This window comes from Canis aureus, chromosome 3 (assembly GCF_053574225.1).
Source record: "Canis aureus isolate CA01 chromosome 3, VMU_Caureus_v.1.0, whole genome shotgun sequence".
NCBI lineage: Eukaryota > Metazoa > Chordata > Mammalia > Carnivora > Canidae > Canis > Canis aureus.
Window position 1 is genome coordinate 64,913,966 of NC_135613.1, and position 20,958 is coordinate 64,934,923.

Genomic DNA, 20,958 nt, shown 5'->3' on the forward strand with positions numbered 1-20,958 from the left:
ATGGCCTGAGACCAAGCCAGAAATTTTATACAAAGTTTGAGATTGGCTTGTTGATTACTACAAATTCTCTGTTGGAATTTTGGAAGGGATTGCAATGAATCTATGGAATAATTAGGGAAATGTTCTGAAGAAAAGATTCACAGCAGCTATATTCTCAGTTTTTTTTTTTTTTTTTAATATTCTCAGTTTTGAAGGGGAAAAATGCACTTTATTGATATTATAAAAACTAATAGAAACAGAAAGAAGAAAAGGAAAATCTGCATAGATTGGGGCCGTAATAAACAGTAAAGGAGAGTAAGACAGAGTTATAACATCCAACCTCATTAGCTAGGGAAGGTCCATGGAGAGAGCAAGGCTGGAGTCCAGATTGAGAGGCCTGGGTGGAGCATCCTCCCTTCAGGTGAGACTTCCAACTGACCATCCCCATTTGTAGGGAAAATGACAGGGTTTGGAGTTAAACATTTGTTTGCCTACGTGCAGTTTGGAGCTAGTCACATTCCTTTATTATCATGTCTTTACCTATCTAGGACCCTGGGCTAGGTGTGTTTGTTTGTGTTCCTTCCCAGATTCCAGTGGGTGGCGGGCAGCCCATGCTGGAGCTGGAGGGGATGAAAGGCAAAATTTAAAGTTCTTGGCCTTTAGACCAGAAAGGCCAATTCTGACCTGGAGGCCAGCTAATGGCAGCTAATCAGGCTCCCAGGGTCACTTACGCAGCACAAGTCTCACAAACAACATTCTTTAGCCTGCCTGTATATGTGCAGGTCAGGGTGGGTGGTCATGTAGGACAGATCCCAGAAACCTCCATCTATACAAGACAGGAAGAACAGGCAAACAGATGAACATGGAGTCTTCTGGTCTGTGAACATGATATATCTATTTAGGTCTTTTTTGACAAATCAGTGTTTTAGGATTATCAGCTTACAGAATTTATATATTTTTATTAGATTTATACTGCTCTAGTTTGTAAATTGTGTAGTTTAAAAAATTTCAATTTCCATACTGATTGCTATTATACACAAGTACAGGTGATTTTTGTATATTAATGTTGTGTCTTGAGACCTTGCTAAAATACTTAGTAGATCTAGGAGCTCTTTTGTAGCTTCCGAGGGATTTTCTCTTTAGACAGTCATATTATTATCTGTGTTTTTTCCCCTTCATTTCTGAGCCGTGTGACTTTCACTAATTTTTTCTGCTGTGTTATATCGGTTGGGACCTTCAGTATGATTTGTTTAAATGGTGGAATGTACATGACTTAAAGTTCACCATTTTAACTATTTTTAAGTGTATAGTCAGTGGTATTAAGTATATCCACATTGTTTGCAGTCACCATCACCTTTCATTTCCAACACTTTTCCATCTTCCCAAACTGAAACACTGTACTCCTTAAACAACAGCTCCCCTTTTCCCCTCTGGCAGTCCTTGGCAAGCATTCTGCTTTCTGTATCTAGCAGTTTGACTACTCTGGCTGCCTCCTGTAGGTGAAGTCATAACAGTATTCGTTCTTTTGTGAATGCCTCATTTCACTCATGTTTTCAATGTGTATCCATGTAGCATGTCTCAGAATTTCCTTTTTAAGACTAATATTTCATTGCACTTATATACTGCATTTTGTTGATCCATTCATCTGTCTTTGGATACTTGAGTGGTTTCTACCTTTTGGCTTTATGAATCATACTGTTAGGAACACAAGTGTACAAATAGCTGTTTGAGTCCTTTCTTTTGATTCTTTTGGGTATTTATCCAGAGGTAGAATTGCTGCATCATAGGGTAGTTCTGTGTTTAATTTATTGAGAAACCACCAAACTGGTTTGTACAAGGACTATATCCCTTTACATGTTTTACATATCCACTAGCAATTACCTGGGTTCCCACTTCTCCACATCCCTACTAACACTTTTTCTTGTTTTGATAGTAGCCATCCTAATGTGAATGTGTGTGAAGTGGTGTCTGATTGAGGTTTTGGTCTGCATTTCCTTAATGACTCGTGATGTTGAGTTTTTCATATGCTAATTGTTCATTTATCATCTTTGGAAAACTATTCACATCTTTTGCCCAGGTTTTTTTTTTTTTTTTAAGATTTTATTTATTCATGAGAGACACAGGGAGAGAGGCAGAGACATAGGTAGAGGGAGAAGCAGGCTCCCTGCCCAGAGATACTCGATTCCAGGACCCTGGGATCACGCCCTGAGCCAAAGGCAGATACTTCAACCACTGAGCCACCCAACGTCCCTTTTGCCCAGTTTTTAATCAGGTTGTTATTTTGTTGTTGAAATATGGGAGTTCTTTATATATTCTGTATATTAACCCCTTATCAGATATGGTTTGCAGATATTTTCTCCCATTCATGGGTTGCCTTCAACCTTATGATAGTATCCTTTGATCTAAAAAAGTTTTTAATTTGAGTACAATTTATATTTTCTTTTGTTGCCTTTGCCTTTGGTGTCATTTCCAAGAGATTGTTAACAAATCTGACATAAAACTTTTCCTCTGTTTTCTTCCAGTTTTGTAGTTTCAGTATAATTTTGAGTAGGAGTGATGAGAGCACATCTTGTTATATTCTTGGTTTTGGGGAGAAGGATTCATTGTTTAACCACTAATCATGACATTAGCTCTCAGTATGGGTTGAAGACTTTCAGTTTCTAGTTGCTCATGGTTTTTATCTTGAAAGGATGTTGAATTTTATTAGATTTCTTCATCTGTTGAGATAATCCTATGGGCTTTTTTTTTTTTTTTAAATGGTCTTTTCTTTAGTCTCTTGATAGGATGAATTGCACTGATGAATTTTCCATAGGTTAAGTCAACCTTGTATTCCCAGGATATACTCCACTAGGGCATGATGTATTATCCTTTTTATATATTATTAGATTGAATTTGGAGGTAGTGGTTAGAAATTTTTAACTATGAATTCAAGTTTGTTTAATAGATATGGAAATATTTAGTTTATTTCTTTTTCAGTTAGCTTTGGTAATTTCTTTAAGAATTTGTACATTTTAAGCTGTTGAATGTAGGAGTGTGAAATTCTCAAATGTTACTGCGTTTTTATCCTTTTAAAGTATGTGGGGTCCTGTAGTGATACTGCCTCTTTCATTATCGAGTTTTTGTTTTATTATTAGTTCTTTCCTTATGTTTAGTTTGGGTTTAATTTGTTCACTAGTGTCTTGGGGTTGTTGCTTAGGTCATTGATTGGAGAGCTTCTTTCCTCATATGTGCATTTAATATAATTTTTCTCCAGACACTGCTTTGTCATATCACATTTGACAATGTTGTATTTTCATTTTTCTTCAGTTTAAAATACGTTCTAGTTTTTCTTGAGATTTCTTTAACCAGTGGGTTATTTGGAAATGTTTAAAGTATTTAAAATGTTTACTTTCCAATTGTTTTGGGGGTATTTGTTTTTTTGTTTTTTCCCTTTTGCATTTTTTTTTCAGTCCAATTACGTTACTTTCAGAGAACATACTTTTTATAATTTTAAGTTATTTTATAATTGTTATGATTTCTTTTATGACCAAGGGTGAGTACTTGATGAGTACTCCATATGCATTTAAAAAGTATGTGTTCCTGCTGTTGTTGGGTGAATTATTCTATACTAGAGTCTGTTGGTTGATGGTATTCCATTCTGTAACGGACTAGTGTGAAAGCCTGAGTGACAAGTGAGGAAGTGGATTAACAGATACAGCACTTTCAAAAGCTTTGGTTGTAGGGGAAGGGAAAGAAGGGTCCTGTTAAAGATGGGAGTGACTGGAAGACATATAAATGTAATGGGAAGTATTCCGTGGAGAGAGAGTGGTTGAATACACAGGAAAATGGACTATGTTTTCTTCTTTTAAAATTTTTAATTAATTTTTTTAGAGTACGTGCACATAGGAGCCAGGTTGGAGGTTGGTGAGGACAGAGGGAGAGGGAGAGAGAATCTTAAGATCCTTGCTCAGTGAGGAGCCAGACTCAGGGCTCCATCCCAGCACCCTGAGATCGTGACCTGAGCCAAAATCAGAAGTCAGACGCTTAACCAACTGAGCCCAGGCACCTCTTTGTGTTTCCTGAGAATCAGGGGTTCTAAAATAAGAGCCTTAGGCTTGTCTCAAGGAAGAAGGTAGTTTCTCTAATAAGGTAGGGAGGAAGAACTGTTAAAAACTTGAGTGGCTTTCCTGTACAACTAGAATAAAATGTGTGCTCCTTTTCTAGGCCTCGGAAAACATTGGGTAATTTTGCTTCTGCCTGCCTGCCTGACCATAACTAAGAACCATCCCTATCCTTCTACTTTAGTGTTCTAACTACAGTGGCCTTTATTCAGATTCTCTAACCCAGTGGTTTCCAGACATTTAAAAAAAAATAAACTTTACGGGTAGCCCGGGTGGCTCAGCGGTTTAGCTCCGCCTTCAGCCCAGGGCGTGATCCTGGAGTCCTGGGATTGAGGCCCAGGTCAGGCTCCCTGCATGGAGCCTGCTTCTCCCTCTGCTTGTGTCTATGCCTCTCTCTCTCTCTCTCTTTCTGTGTGTCTCATGAATAAATAAATAAAATCTTTAAAAAAAAAGAAAAAAAACAGACTTTACTTTCTCAGAACAGTTTTAGATTCATAGCAGAATTGAGCAGGAAGTAGAGAGTTTCCTTAAACCCCCCATCACACATGCATAGCCTCTTCTGCTGTCAGCATTCTGCTCCAAACTGGCATATTTGTTTCAATCTGTGAACCTATGTTAACACCTCTTTCTATGGATTTTGACAAATGTACAGTAACATGTATTTACCATTATAGTATCACCTAGAATAGATCCACTGTGCTAGGCGTCCTCTGTGTTGTGCTTGCTCATCCTGCTCTTCCTACTGATCCCTAGCAACCAGTGACCTTTTTACAGTCTGATTTTGCCTTTTGCAGAATGTCATATAATATGTAGTCTTTTCGGGACACCTGGTGGCTCAGCAGTTGAGTGCCTGCCTTCAACTCAGAACGTGATCCTGGAGACCCGGGATCGAGTCCTACATTGGGCTCCCTGCATGGGGCTGCCTTCTCCCTCTGCTGTGTCTCTGCCTCTCTCTCTGTGTCTCTCATGAATAAATAAGTAAAATCTTTTTTAAAAAAATAATATGTAGTCTTTTCACATGGGCCTCTTTTACTTAGTACTATGCATTTAAGGTTCCTCCATGGTATTTTGTGACTTGATAGCTGATTTCTTTTTAGCACCAAATAATATTTCATTGCATGTACCACAGTTTAATTATCCATTCATTTACTGAAGGACATCTTGATTGCTTCCAAAATTTGGCAATTATGAATAAAGCTACTATAAATATCTGTATGCAGATAAGTTTTCAACTCATTTGGGTAAAAACCAAGAAGTGTGGTTGCTGGGTGTGTGGTAAAAGTATGTTTAGTTTTGTAAGAAGCTGTCAAAGCTGCCTTGCAAAATGACCATTGTTGATTTCTATATTAGATATCAGTAAGGCTTGATTTTTTAAAAATATATATTTATTAGCAGGAGAGTAGAGCATAAGCAGGGGGAGAGTGGCAGGGAGAGGGAGAAGCAGACTCCCTGCTGAGCAGGGACCCTGATGTGGGACTCAATTACAGGACCCCTGGGATCATGACCTGCGCTGAACAAAGATACTCAACCTACTGAGCCACCCAGGCACCCCTAAAACTTCATATTTATTTGTAATTAATTTTAAATATAAAAAGTATGAGTTCTAGTATTTGCTTCTGACGGTGCTGCAAGCACTTCACACACTTCATTTTGAGAGTGCAAGCCCTTTGTTTCCCTCTTAGCATTTGTCCTTCTCTTGTCAGAGGCCTCTGGCCTCAGCTTAAATGTCACTGCCATTTTCTTCTGATTACCCTTTCTAAATCAACCTTGATTTTCTACCATGAGTGCTCTATGTCCATTGTAATACTTGGGTGAAAATAAATGACACATTTCTAAACTCAGGTGTTGCAGTAGAAGTCTCAGAGGAAATCAGAACATACTTGGAACTGGATGAAAATGAAAAAATACAACATGTCAAAATTTGTAGAATGCAGCTAAAGTTATGTTGAGAGGGTGATTTGTAGCATTAACTACCTACATTAGGAAAGAGGGAAAATCTCAAATCCATAATCTTAGCTGCCATCTCAAGGAACTAGAAAAACAAAACCAAAAACTTTGGTTTTTGGAGAGCAGAAATCACTGAAATTGAAAACAGAAAAACAGTAGAGAACATTTAATGAAATAGAAAGCTGATTCTTTGAAACCAATAAAATCTATAACTGCTAGCAAGAGTCACTAAGATAAAAAAGAGGACACAGATTGCTGATAGTGGGAAGGAAATGGATATAACCACACATCTTGCAACTATTAGGAGAGTAGTACTAAGACCATGGCTGTGAACAACTCTGTGCATGTACATTTGACAACTGAATGTGTGTGGATCAGTTCCTTAAAACCACACCTTCTCAGAGCTCACCCAATATGAAATGGATAATCTGAATAGTTCTGTGACTATTACAGAAATCAAATCCATAATTTAAAACCTTTCATAAAAGATTTGGGACTAAGGATTCTGCTCTCATCTCTCCTGTTCAGCACTGTACTGGATGTTCTAGCCAGGGCAGGTAGGCAAGGAAGTGAAATGAAAGGCATCCAGATGTGAAAGGAAGAAAGAAAACCATTCCTGTTTGCAGGTAGCATGATTATCTATATATGAAGTCCCAAAGAATCTATATTTAATTGAATTTTATTAACTCCAGAAGTCCTTTTTAATATCCTGTTCCTTCACTGTCTGTTCTTTGAGTTTTTTTTGTTGTTGAATTCATGGAAGAAGTGAATTCACCTGAAGGCATGTCCTACAGCCTTTTTTTTTTCCTTTTTTTTTTTTAAGAAGTTGGACTATATGCTTCTGCAACTTTCATTGAATCTCTTATGCTAGGGTTTTTAGCCTAGGATAGTATGTGGGATTCTGTGAGAGTTGGGATCACTTCCCCCGACTAGCAAAAGCCCTAACGCTTGAGCTTTAATCGAAGATGGTTGGCACTTTCATTTCACCTCTCTGCTCCTCGTAGGTAATAAGAGGGAAGTGATCAAGATAACTGCTCCTATTTTTTTTTTCTTTAAATTCTGTTTATTTGAGAGAGAGAGAGAGAGAGAGAAAGTGCTCATGCATGCACTAGCGGGGAGGGGGGGGGACAGAGGAGAGGGAGAGGGACATGCAGATGCTCCAGAGTGCAGAGCCCCATGCAGGGCTCAATCCCAGGACCCTCAGATCATCACCTGAGCCAAAGTCCCGACACTTAACCCACTGAGCCACCCAGGTGCCCCCCCAATCTGTTTTCTTGCCTCCACATTTCTGTGTATTAACTCTTTTTTTTTTTTTTTTAAGATTTTATTTATTTATTTGAGAGACCGTGAGTGAGAGAGAGCATGCATGACCAGAAGGGGAGGGAGAAGCAGATACCCTGCTGAGCAGGGGGCTCAATCCTGGAACTCTAGGATCATGACCTGAGCCAAAGGCAAATGCTCATCTGAGCCACCCAGGTGCCCCTGACTTAGGGTTTTTAACTGTTTAGGTACTATAATGACAGAACTTTGGAAAGCACTGATGCAGAATTGTATAAATTAATGTCAGATATGATAAGAATCACTGGAATAATCATCTTCCTTACTATACTGTTTGAGGTATTTCTTTGTTATTCTTTTGTATTTGAAATCTGATATTAAATTATTTCTACAGAATTATGTGATCATACAGTTGAAAGATACCCATAGGTGCTACCCTTACTCACTTTACCAGCCCAGGACTGTTTATCTCTTTACGGGGAGCAAATTCTGCATTAGCAGCTTTGGTTTTCATTGTTCTGGGAGATGATTCTCAGTGCATGTCAATGTTTCTGCATGTCTTACAAGCAGACCCTGACTGCTTTATTCTTGACTTTTTAAAAACTGTGTGTATGGTGAACCTTAAAAGGTTGAGATGGTGACTGAGATGATGGCTTCCTCAGAGGAAAGGACAGGTTTGCTTGCCTCTCATTTATTATAGAAAGCTTGAGGTTTTTCTCCTGTAATGTAGCTCACTGTTTGCACTTGTGTCATGTGGCCCTCTTCATGTTGCCTTTGGGATTGAGGAATTTATGCAAAAAAGGAAGGTACTATACCTACTCTCATTGCTGTGAGAAATAAACAGTCATTTTTCTCTGATCAGGAATGTCTTCGGCCAGCCATCCATGAAACTGGCATTCTGATTCCTTATGTTATAAGGAGAATAAATTCTCAGCCCCTTGATACCATTCTTGATACGTTTTACACATTAATCAGACGGCCTCAAAATAAAGCAGTGGCTGGCATGTGTACTGTGTAACATGCTCTATTAGACCCAGAGGAAGGGGTACAGATGTAGAGAAGTTCAGCAGCTTGTCTGAGGGCTGACTGCCCATATCTCCGGCCTAAAGTTGTTCCTCTCTTGAAGGCAGTTTATGTAAAGTGAAATTAAATATTGATGTGATACTTTTAACGTATTGAGTGTCAATTAGTATAATTTAACTTTTTTTTTGCCTACATGGGATTATTGAAATTTATTTGAAAAGATTTATTTATTTGAGAGTGCATGAGCAAGCAAGTGAGACAGGAGGGGCACTGGGAGAAAGAGAATCTTAAGCAAATTCCTCGCTGAGTGTAGAACCTGATACAGGGCTCTGTCCTGACCTTGAGATCATTACCTGAGCCAAAACCAGGAGTTGGACACTTAACTGACTGAGCCACTCAGGCAGCCCATATTATTGAAATTTAAGTCGAATCAGGACCTTTAAGTTAAGTACTTTGATATATTTTTAAAAATAACTATGTTTTTTTGTGTGTATGTTTTTTTAAGAATTGTTCTCTGTGTACTTCAATCTATACCTTAAACCTCCACAAGACATGAATAGAGTTTTAGTGGCTAGAATCATTCATGCTGTGACTAAAGGATGCTGTTTGCAAACTGATGGATTAAATTCCAAATTTTTGGATTTCTTTTCCAAGGCTATTCAGCATGCCAGGTAATCTAATCTTTTTTGTTTTGTTTTGAAAATCTATTTGATCTTGAAAGACATGCTTTAGATCCCAAAACTAAGAATGTTACCAATTATAATAGAATGGGCCCATTATAGTAGAACTAGTAGATTCCCAAAGAAAGTATCAGTTCTCCTCTCCTACTTCCTGAATATCCAAAGGCAGACAGAACATGAAAATGATGTTGCTTTTCTAGCAACAGGAAAAGCTAAATATTCTCTGAAGTAGTTTCATTTTCCCCATTTTTGAAGAAAAAAGAAAATTGGAATATATTTTGGAAGTATCAGTCTTATATCTGTGTGATATTACCCAATCTATAATGTGAAACATGATATAAATGGTGGTATTACAAATTAGTTTTGTATCATTTTGCACCTGTATCAGCAGAGAGCTAGCAGGAACGATGTCTCAGCGCCAAATAGCTGTTTTGTTTGTTGTTGTTGTGTAGTCTGTATATTAAGATTTTTTTTCTGAATAGTTCTGAAATTAAGGCTACAGTTATTTGAAGACTAGATATGTTTTTTCTTTTCAGCATGCAACTTTATAACTGCCTTCAGTGTCCATTTTTCTGCTCTGTAACACCAATCTGAATCTATTTATTTTCTGTGACAGACAGGAAAAGAGCGCCGCAGGTCTAAATCACATCTTAGCAGCGTTTATCATCTTCCTCAAGACATTGGCTGGTAACTTTCGAATTCGAGTGTGTCAATTAGGAGATGAAATTCTTCCTACCTTGCTTTATATTTGGACTCAACATAGACTTAATGATTCCTTAAAAGAAGTAATTATTGAATTATTTCAACTACAAATTTATATGCATCATCCAAAGGGAGCCAAAACCCAAGAAAAAGGTATATAAGTTTTTGCTGTTTTGAATTTGCTTCTTCATTGAAACATCAAGGCTTAAGTATTTCATTAGGAAATTATGACTTTCCTCTGGATTGCTGTGCTTGGTAACGGTATTAGTCTTGAGGATATTTCTCACACTTTTTTTTAGAATTTGAGGCTGTGGTAGCAAATCCTATCATGCTCTACCACTTGTTTAGTATGTTCATGAGTATTATGAGCAACACAGACAGATGAGAGACACTGTTCCCTCTATGAGCTGATCATGCAGCAATAAGTAGAAAGGAATTATACAGACCAGAGTTTAAACAAGTTTAGAGAAGGCAGGGTCTTGTGTATCTATGTACTGCTTTTACCAGGAGGTAAAACATAAATGTGGCCTACAACCAGATTAGTCACTTCTTCAGGAAAGTATATCCATACTGCCATAAACCTCATACTTAATCCAGGCCCCTGTTTGCTGGGAAAACTAGAAATGAATGATTTCTCCTCTCTTGATAACCTTTACATTTGTCTTTCACCAAGAGAGTATTGCTTGTTAATATGTAGTGCATTGAAAGTGGCTGAGAGAGTAGATTTTAAAAGCTGTCTTCATAAAGAAAAAAAACATTTTTTTCTTTTTGTAATTATGTAAGATACATTAACCAGCTTCATTGTGATCATTTCATAATGCATTCAAATGCCAAATCATGGTTTTACATCTGAAATTAATGTTATATGTGAATTATACCTCAATTTTAAAAAATCCTGAAAAAAAAATCTTAGATGGTGTAGCTTCATTCAGTAGACAGGAATTTTATTGGGTGGAACTGGAACTGAATGGGTACCCTCATGCTGATGCTGTGTTTACCTTTGAGCTTGTACTAGCCTTTGTATGAATATATCATGCCAAGTTTAATGTCCTTGTTAGGAAATCAAGCTACATTGAGAAATTGCTAAAATAGAGGAAAACTATGATAGCCAATTTTTTTCATAAGTAGCTGTCTATGTCTCATATGTGAAGTTAGATGTACTTATAGCCCATGAAACCGCTGTAAGTCAAAGAATGGTGGATTTTCATAGGTTTTCCTCGCTCACGCAGCTCTCATCAGGATGAAGATCCGGCTTATCCAGGAGATGACATGATATATTTAGGGTTTTAGGTAACTGTATCTTTAGGATGAACTGAAAATTTGCAGGGTGATGAGTCTGTCAGAAACATTAATGTAGTTGTAGGCTACACTAATAGATGTTCTCTATGGAAAGTCATAGTTCCTTTGTTCCCGTATCATACTGGTCAGATCACAGTGGGCCTATCACGTCCACCAGATTTTGTAGAGTCACCATTTCAAGAGGGAAAGAAGTGGACTGGAATGTGTTTAGGGAAAGATGGCTGGATAGAGAAGTCTGGATAATATGTCATTTATACATGAAAGGAACTAGTAATGTTTTTCTCTTAAAGATATACAAAGAACTTGGTCCTCATATAAATGACATGACATATGAATTGTATTTGCCTTGGGAGAGAAGAAATTAAAGTTGGATTGGGATTTTGATTGAGTTGATTAGAGAAAGATCAGATTATAGAAGAATTTTATAACCGATACAGGTAACTGAGTATGAGCTGGATACTGTTACAAAGCAGAGCCTGCAAGGATATTGTCTGAAGAAACACTGGTACTGAAGGGACAGTTGGACCAGTTTCCACCTTAACACCTGAATGGTTTTCTGGGAGTTGTCAGTGCAAATGGAGTGTATATGTAACGGTATTTTAATTTTTTGAATTACAGGTGCTTATGAATCAAGTAAATGGCAAAGTATCTTATATAACTTGTATGATCTGCTAATTAATGAGATAAGTCATATAGGAAGCAGAGGGAAATATTCTTCAGGCTCTCGTAATGTTGCTGTCAAGGAAAACTTGATTGAGTTGATGGCGGATATTTGTCACCAGGTATAGTAGGTCTTGTCACATTTTGAAATTTTCCATTAGTTTCCTTTTACTGAGTTTTTTAAACATGTGTTCTGATAAAAAAAGCCTTGTAAAATGACTTTGTATACTAAATTGTTCCTTTTCAATGCTCTTCTGGCTTAACTATTTTGCACATACGAACTTAGTGAAAACCAGTGATAAACTCTTCATTCTTAAAAGATAGTCTGTAGGAAATCAGATTATCCCAAGTGTAATGTTTTTTTAATTTTTTTCCCCTACTGAGTTAGAAATCATGTAGCATAAAATTCACTAAAGTGTACAAGTGAGTGGCTTTTAGTATTTTTTACTGTGTTGTGCAAGCATCACCACTATCTATTTCCTGAATATTTGCATCACCCCCAGAACAGACTCTGTACCTATTAGTCCCATTCCCTGCTTTTTCCACAACCAGCCAGTAATCAACTTCCTGCCTCCATATGTTTGCCTACTTGGGATATTTCCTATAAATGGAATGATACAACATGTGGTCTTCCATGCCTGGCTCCTGTGACTTAGCACACTGTTTTCAAGGTTCATCCATGTTGTGCCATGAATCAGTAGTTTATTCCTTTTTACTGCTGGATGATGGTCTGTTGTATGGATATATTATATTTTGCTTACCTATCTATCAGTTGATGGCTTTGTTTCTTAAGTAACACATTTTTACTTAGAAATTTGGTTAACATCCTGGGTAATTTTGGTTGTCAGATATTTTCTTAATGGTAAATTTATGATTTAATCCCCCTTTTTTTAATCAAAAGAATTTTAAATTTAATCCCGTTGAAAACAGATTTTTGCTTTGCTTTAGGTGTCTTGGTGCATTTAGTCAATGTTCTGGGAACTAAATCTAGTAACTTGATAATATCTGTTTTCTAGAGAGCTTTTACAGTCATGCAAAATGTTTGGTATTGTGTTACCATATTTAGCTATTTCTGTAATTTATTACTCTTGCTCTATGAACTTCCCTGTGTCTTCATTTGAAGAGGAACATTTTTTCCCCTCATGAACTATTAGAAAACAGGGGCAGTATAAAAAAATAGATTTTCTTTTTGTTATTTTTTAGGTCTTTAATGAAGATACTAGATCTCTGGAGATTTCTCAGTCTTACACTACCACACAAAGAGAATTTAATGATTACAGTGTACCTTGCAAAAAGAAGAAAATAGAATTAGGCTGGGAAGTAATAAAAGATCATCTTCAGAAGTCACAGAGTGATTTTGATCTTGTGCCTTGGTAAAATGTTACTGTTGCCTCTTCCAGTGTTGTTTTAGTGTCATTTCGTTTTTCTCACAAGCCCTCCAGTAGAATGGCCTGGCCATAACTAGGTCAATTGTCCACTTCTAAACCATTCCCTGATGAAGGTTGCCAGGACACGTTGAGCTCAGCCACCAAGGCTCCTCTGCTGGAGCCAGTGCTGGGCCAGGGCCACCTTTCCTAAGCATACTGCCTTAGCGAGGAAGATGGGAGGATGGCTGCCTGGCCTGTCTGGAATACATTGAGCTGAACATCTTAGCACCTTCCAGGAGAAGTAGATTAGGAGAAATTAAAGATGGCATTCAGAAATCAGAGAATTACTTGGATCTCATGCCACAGTAAAAGGTTGCTTTTTAAAAAAAATTTGCTGTGTTCAGCATAGGCAGTTATTTAAATGATATAAATAAGTTGTGGAATTTTGTGATATCACAAATATTAGGTCTGGTAGGAATCTTGAGAATTCATCCAGCCCGGCCTGTTTGCTTTACCAAAAGGAAGATGAACCGAGGAAAGGTTAAGCAGCTTCCCAAGTACAGTTGCAAGTTTGTAGATGACAGTCAAACTTGTGTGATCCGTGCCCTGATTTTTGCCATGTTGTTGTAATATTTAAATATAACTGAGATGTGAGGGGAAAGCATCTTGATATAGGTACCTGTTGCTTAAGTTGCTGTTTCTTTTGTATGGTAGAGGTATCCCAATTTCAGATACTTCAGTTTTTCCATTTAGTCAAAGGTTATTTTTTTTTTTAAAGATTTATTTACTTATTCATGAGAGACACACACAGAGGCAGAGACATAGGAAGAGGGAGAAGCAGGCTTCATGCAGGGAGCCCAGTGTGAGACTTGATCCGGGATCTCGGGATCACGCCCTGAGCTGAAGGCAGATGCTCAACCGCTGAGCCACCCAGGCATCCCTAGTCAGAGGTTATTTATTGAATACTTGCTGTGCACCAAGCATTAGAGACACAGAGAGGAACAAGGTAAAATTCCCCTTCTTGAGTTGTTCACATTCTAGAGAATTCACAGCAGGTGTTTATTAACTGAATGTCTAGGAAAAATAGTTATTTGGTTTGGTTTTTTGTTTTCTTGTTTTAGAGGAATATTACTGGTGATTGAAGAGCAAAAGTGGGTATGATAACTCAGAAGTAGAAAATTCTAATTTAATTTTGATTTGTTTTTAAATAGGCTCCATGCCCATTGTGAGGCTTGAAATCAGGACCCTGAGATCTCGAGTCACAGTCTCTACCAACTGAGCCAGCCAGGTGCCCCTAATTTAGTTACTCCTCAAAGTTTTTGTGGAAGGGAAATAGTACCTACCTAGCCAGAAAGTCATCCTTCTTCCTGCCATTTTAGGAAGTAGGAGTTAAAAAATACTAAGAGGCAGTTTATTTTGAGAGTAATATGGACAATAATGATGGTGATACTCTAGGATGTTGTAAGGGTGCTATGTCTTTATACTTTTCTTTTATGGAATTGAATAGTTTTCAAATTAATTATCCCTTTTTTTTAGGTTACAGATTACAACCCAGTTAATATCAAAATATCCTTCAAGCTTGCCTAACTTTGAGTTGTCATCATTACTGATGATACTATACCAGCTTCTACCTCAACGACGACATGGGGAGCGCACACCGTATGTGTTACGATGCCTCATGGAAGTTGCATTGTGTCAAGGCAAAAAGTCAAACTTAGAAGGCTCACAGAAATCAGATTTGTTGAAACTCTGGAATAAAATTTGGTCTGTTACCTTTCGTGGTATAAGTTCTGAACAAATACAAGCTGAAAACTTTGGTTTACTTGGAGCTATAATTCAAGGCAGTTTAATTGAGGTTGATAGAGAATTCTGGAAGTTATTTACTGGGTCAGCCTGCAGACCTTCATGGTAAGTTGACTCTGTATTGTATTAGATTTATATGTAGAGGTAAATATTTCTTTTCTTCCAGTTTTATAGTTTGTAACTTCAGTTAACAATATGTTAAGTTCTATTTTAAATGTTTTTGTTGTTTGTCCAGAAGTCTTAATAGGTAAATAAATGTAAATTTAGTTTCAAGTATACAGAGATTACCAAGGCCAATTTTAAAGAATTAGTGTTTAAATTTGTTTTTAACTCAATATTAAGGACTTATTCAGTATTCATAAACTTTTTTTTTTAAATAGTGCTGCAGTTATGATGAGATAATTCTTCTCAAATGTAATCAGACTTCACAATATTTTTGTGTTCAGATGGTCAGTAGAAGTTCACTCTACATCTACTATGTGTCAGGCATTGTCTTAAACATTAGTAGCAGCAATGGTGGTAGATAGACCAGATCTTTCTACCTCAAAAAGCTCATTTTTTAGCAAAGAGGATGGTTACTAAATTTGGAATGAGTGAAAGGTTTGGAATTATGACCTGCACAGATACAGAGATACTGAGTCCAGAAATTCAATCTGCTACTGAACAAGAAATTAGAATCCTTCTAAGGGACTCCTATGAATGCATGAAGCATATCTCGAAGACTTATGCAAAAAGAGCATCTAGCGGAAGCTTTACTAACCTGTAAGACTTTGCATGCCAAAGAGATTCAAATTGTTCTTGAGGGAAAGAAGTTGGAAGTGAGGTGGTAACTGTTAAATGGATGCATTGCTGCAGGAATATATAAGTAGCATTTCAGGGATCTCCTTTTGTAATGCTTCTCCCATTCTTTCACTAACGGGTATGAAACATTTAGTGTTTTATCACACCTAATCTATTTTTGTTTTTTAATTCTCATGGTGACACCTATTGCAAATTACCAACCCATAGCAATTATATTAAAAAAAAAAAAAAAACTTATTTTTAACAATGGTCGTCCTTTGTTTTAGTCCTGCAGTATGCTGCTTGACTCTGGCAATGAACATCTGTTTGGTTCCAGAAACTGTAAGAACAGGAGTGGAGCAGAATGTAGGTGAAGTAAATAGAAATTTTTCTTTGAAGGAATTGATAATGAAATGGCTCTTACTCTATCAGTTAGAGGATGACTTTGAAGATAGTTCAGAGCTGCCTCCAGTTCTTCACAGGTAATAGTTTATTAGCATGCTGCTGCTTTTTGTTTTGTGAGGTCCTCTCCATTACCTGCTACGAGATGGCTTTTTTTTTTTTTTTTTACAGTGGTAATTCAGGATTTCTCAGAGCTAACTCCAGATCTTAAACAGTCCCTTTGTTTTTTACAGTGTTCTGTGTTGTGCTTGGATTTCTGTTTATGTTCTTTTACTTGGTTCTTATCTCTGCCAGGACGGTGAGAATAAGGGGGATGTGTCTAAATAATAGGAATTATTATTTTTTTAAGTGCTTATGTTTTCCTTGGTGATCTTCTGTCTACATCTGATGCAGACGTATCCTAGAATCATAATGGGAGCATGTTCTGGGTGATAAGTGTTGAGTTAATGGGGGAGGAAGCCAAAGACAGGAGGAGGCTTAAACACCAGGAGGGGGAACACCTGGTTGCCCTTCCACAGCAGGGAGTCGGGGCTGAGGGGCTGCAGGATATACCTTAAGAGCTTAATACTTTTGCTTTAATTTCATAATCTGTTTATTTCAGAAATGATTTTTAAAAATTGGACGAGTCTGCTGCTAGGAAGTATTGAAAAAGATAGTAACAAAATGTATGCTTCTTGATTCTTGGTTTAGATGTCAAAAAATTCAGTACAGATGAAAGAAATTTTAATTTTGGATCCAGATTTTAGAGGTCAGGATTTACAGCCAGAAGTGGATGTTTAAGTTTAAAGAATGCTTTAAATGGCTTTTGGTCTTCTAACTGAAGATTTTTCTTTTTTCCTTTGTAGTAATTTTCCTCATCTTGCAGTGGAGAAAATTCTTGTGAGTCTCACTATGAAAAATTGTAAAGCTGCAATGAATTTTCTCCAAAGAGTGCCAGAATGGTATGTTAGCTAATAGAGTTCTGAGTTGTTTTAAGATATGGCTTTAATTACAAAGATCATAATTTTAGCAGAGTAGTAAGTAGCTATATCTTAAAAATTATGGACTAAGTTGATCAATTTATAAAAATCACAAAAAATAAAAATAAATAAAAAAATAAAAATTTAAAAAGTCACACCCATTAGCCCATTAGAGCTATTAGGGAAAAGCTGCTTTTAATTCGGTGATAGTAATCTGCATTCTATAATTTTGATTGAGTTGACTTTTTTCATGCTGTATAATTTGTGACATTTGCCATCAGAGTGTACAGGACAGTTACAATGGGAGGTTAGGAATGAGTTCTTTAAAGATACAACCCATTTTTGTATGTCAAGTAAAATCTATGAGCTTTAGAACTACTGATAAGGGAGGAGAGAGAAAGTAAAAATAAACCTAAAAACCTCATTTTAGTTGACTCAAGAGACCAATGTTTATCACTGTGGCTGAGAATGACTCACTGGCATAAAGATTCCTAATCTCCCTGGAGAGGGTAGAGGATGACCGACTCCTTCATTTTGGAGAAATCAACACGGAAAAAGGGAAAAGTTTTCAGATAATGTTTATCTTAGTGTTTATACCTGGTATTAGTAACGTTTGTTTTTATTACTTCTGAATTTTCCTTTGAGGTTGTAACCTGTATGTTTTCATCCACCTGTTAATAGAATTTGCTATCATATAATGAAATCTGGTGCAAGTAGGTACCAATTCCAAAGAAGAGAAGCATATTAAAGAATAATCCATTGACTGTGTAAGCCGTTTGTGAATAATGTAGACACTAAGTTATGTTACTGCTACATGGAGGTGAAGCAGTTGGTCATTCAGTTCTAAATTTAAGATCTTACTTTCTTGAAGTGAACAGCACCAAAAAGATGAAGAAGAGCCTTCGTTCTCAGAAGTTGAAGAACTGTTTCTTAAGACAACTTTTGACAAGATGGGTTTTTTAACCATCGTGAAAGAATCTGCTGTAGAGAAGCAGCAGTCTACTGGAGGCCTTTTTGTCCACCAAAATCTCAAGGAATCTCTGGATCGCTATCTCCTGGGATTATCAGAACAGCTCTTAAGTAACTACTCACCTGAGGTGAGATTTTTAGAACCACAGCCTATCTTGGACTCAACTTTGGTGGATGGTTAGGAAAGGCTGAGGGGGTGATGAAACACTTGATTTAAAAGCAAAATCATGGGCAGCCCAGGTGGCTCAGCAGTTTAGTGCCGCCTTCAGCCCAAGGCCTGATCCTAGAGACCCAGGATCGAGTCCCACATCAGGCTCCCTGCATGAAGCCTGCTTCTCCCTCTGCCTGTCTGTCTGTCTGTCTGTCTCTCTCTTTCTGTGTCTCTCATGAATAAATAAAATCTTAAAAAAAAAAAAGTGACACTTGACAGCTTCCTTGTAGTGTGGATGTTTGTGTGTATGTTTTATACACAAATGTCTCAAACCCTGCTGTAAGCTTGTTAAAGGGTATATTTATTTTTATTAATCTTTGTATCTTCCAAAATGCCTTGTTGTATGGTAAATAGTAAAATATTTGTTGAATAAAATAAAATCTTCCAGTTACTCAATAGAGTGAGTTCAGTAGCCAGAGATGGTGACCCAGAGAACCAGAGAAGAGACAGTATGCCTTACCCTTAGTTACTAACATTCCCCTGGGTCGTGGTTGTAGCCACTTTGTAATATAGTCTTCTGTGTTTTACCCTAAAATTCCATTCCTTCAATATAGGAACAAAGCAATCTGAAAATCTTACTTTTCTGTGTACCCTTATAAATTTGTAAATAATTTTATAAAATTGGCTATGTGGTATCTACTTGCAAAAATTTGTATTAGTTTCTAGAGTCCAAAAAAGCTGAATAAGTCAAGGTTCTTATCCTTCAGAAGGTCAGAATGTCATTTTAATTTCCTTTTATATGAATCTGATTTCAACTTGCATTCTAAGAGTTACAGACTTTCATTTGTCTACCTTTTTTTTTTTCTTTTCTCCCAGCCTCCAGTGTTAAGGACCTAAGTGTGCAGTACTCTGCCAATTTCAGAGGAGATAGATACCTGACTTGGCTGTCAGGAGATAATTGTGAATCATAGTTATCACAACTCTGCAGGGATATCTAAGATCTTTTCAGAGATCACCAATATCATGTCACTATTAACTCAGTTAACTAAACTTCTCAAGATGTACATAAATTTGTTCTTAGAAAAGATAATCATGGAGTACTCAATAATGAAACAAGTATTTTTTTTTTTTTTTGTCTTTAAGACTACAGATGCAGAGACGCTTATCCGGTGTTCAAGTCTTTTGGTGGGTGTTCTCGGCTGCTATTGCTCTGTAAGTGTAATAACAGAAGAGGAGGCATATACATCAGAATTATTCCAGAAAGCCAAGGTATGAAAATTTATTCTGGTAAAGTTGTGGAGAAATTTGAGTGAAATGTATGCTTGGGGAAATTGGTATATTGGCTTGAAAAAACAAAACTTTTAGGTAGGTTAGGTCTTTTCTTTCATTTATGCTATGTGAAAGAAACGATACTCTCTGTTCTTAACAATTACAGTTATTTTAAGCCAACTATAAATAGAGTAATTGAGATAATGCATTACATTTAATTTTACTAACAAAAATACTGATTTTTATGGGCACTTTTTAAAAGTTTTTCCTGTGATCAATTGTCCTAAAGAATCCTTGACTGTTACGTGGGTCAGCTCCAAGCGTGAAACTGCCTTCCATCTCTGAGTTCTTGTTCAGTCAGTGGTGTGATTTGTAAGGGCATAAGGTCATTAAAAAAATTGTTACCATGATTTTTAATTACACTATATAACCAAGTATAACTTCCAAAAACACTTAATTTTACTTCATAAGTGAAACTTTAAAAGGTAATCACACAACTATAATTTTAACTCGAGTCTGGATTTTCCTTCTTTTATTAATAGTCTCTGATGCAGTGTGCAGGAGAAAGTATCACTCTGTTTAAAAACAAGACACATGAGGAATCTAGGATTGTTTCACTGAGAAATATGATGAACCTCTGTACTAGTTGCTTGTGTAACTGTATGAAGGTAAGATGGTGTTCTTACTTGACTGTGTGGTCCATCTACAAGGTTGATAACTACTTCGTGGTGTTACTGATTTTTTGGTCCATTCATAAGTTTATACACTGATTTAAAATCAAATTGAATGGCAAATAAAAGTAGCAACTAGGGGATGCCTGGGTGGCTTAGCAGTTGAGTGTCTGCCTTTGGCTCAGGTTGTGATCCCGGGGTCCTGGGATCAAGTCCCGCATCGGGCTCCCTGCAGGGAGCCTGCTTCTCCCTCTGCCTATGTCTTTGCCTCTCTCTCTGTGTCTCTCATGAATAAATAAATAAAATCTTAAAAAAAAAAAAAAGTAGCAACCAAAGGAATAAAGCAACAGGTAATCTGAGTTTCTCATGAAGTAATTTCATCATTTCAGGAAAGTTTCTGAGGTTATTTTGCCACTTTTATATACAACTACATAGGCGACTCTTTTACCATCAGCATATTTTTGTTCGTTTAATAAGAATGTTGACTACTAGCTGTGTGATGCACGTATCACTGTAGTGGGGTGAGCAATCTCCATGAAGATCATTGCAGCATACATATTACTCTCTTTTGCCCAAAGTGTCTCATAGAACACTTGGTAGAAAGAGTGTTACTCTGTGCAATCTTTATTTTGATTGGAAGAAGCCTACAGTTTAGTCGAGCCAGGCCAGAATGATGGTAATAGTTGGAAAAAATGGTTTTTTGAAAGTTAATGATAACTACATGGCTATATAACCATATTATCAGCATATATTTATGATTTTGTAATTTTTTTTACTTGAAAAAATTGTATTTTTCTATGTTCTTTTGTAAATGGGGAGGAGAGAAGTGGAAGAAAAAAAACTCTAACTTACAATTATTACTTAATTTAAGGTCAGTAGTTGGTATTTTACTTTAACATTTATATACAACTTACTTCCA

The 20,958-nt window shown here is 36.8% G+C and overlaps 1 protein-coding gene across 6 annotated transcripts in view; it reads left to right on the top strand.

Moving 5' to 3' along the window:
* ATM (ATM serine/threonine kinase) overlaps positions 1-20,958 on the top strand; it is a 116,514-nt gene that overhangs the window by 12,575 nt on the left and 82,981 nt on the right. For 4 of the 6 annotated variants that reach the window (XM_077893335.1, XM_077893334.1, XM_077893336.1 and 1 more), the window contains 10 exons: positions 8,833-8,998; positions 9,624-9,862; positions 11,627-11,790; positions 12,872-13,041; positions 14,572-14,943; positions 15,906-16,100; positions 16,866-16,961; positions 17,851-18,076; positions 19,243-19,368; positions 19,911-20,036. In XM_077893335.1, coding sequence (XP_077749461.1) covers positions 8,833-8,998; positions 9,624-9,862; positions 11,627-11,790; positions 12,872-13,041; positions 14,572-14,943; positions 15,906-16,100; positions 16,866-16,961; positions 17,851-18,076; positions 19,243-19,368; positions 19,911-20,036 — 1,880 coding nt within the window. Of the gene's footprint in view, positions 1-8,832; positions 8,999-9,623; positions 9,863-11,626; positions 11,791-12,871; positions 13,042-14,571; positions 14,944-15,905; positions 16,101-16,865; positions 16,962-17,850; positions 18,077-19,242; positions 19,369-19,910; positions 20,037-20,958 lie in introns of those variants that run through there. The other 2 variants (XM_077893339.1, XM_077893338.1) reach the window with 2 other exon arrangements.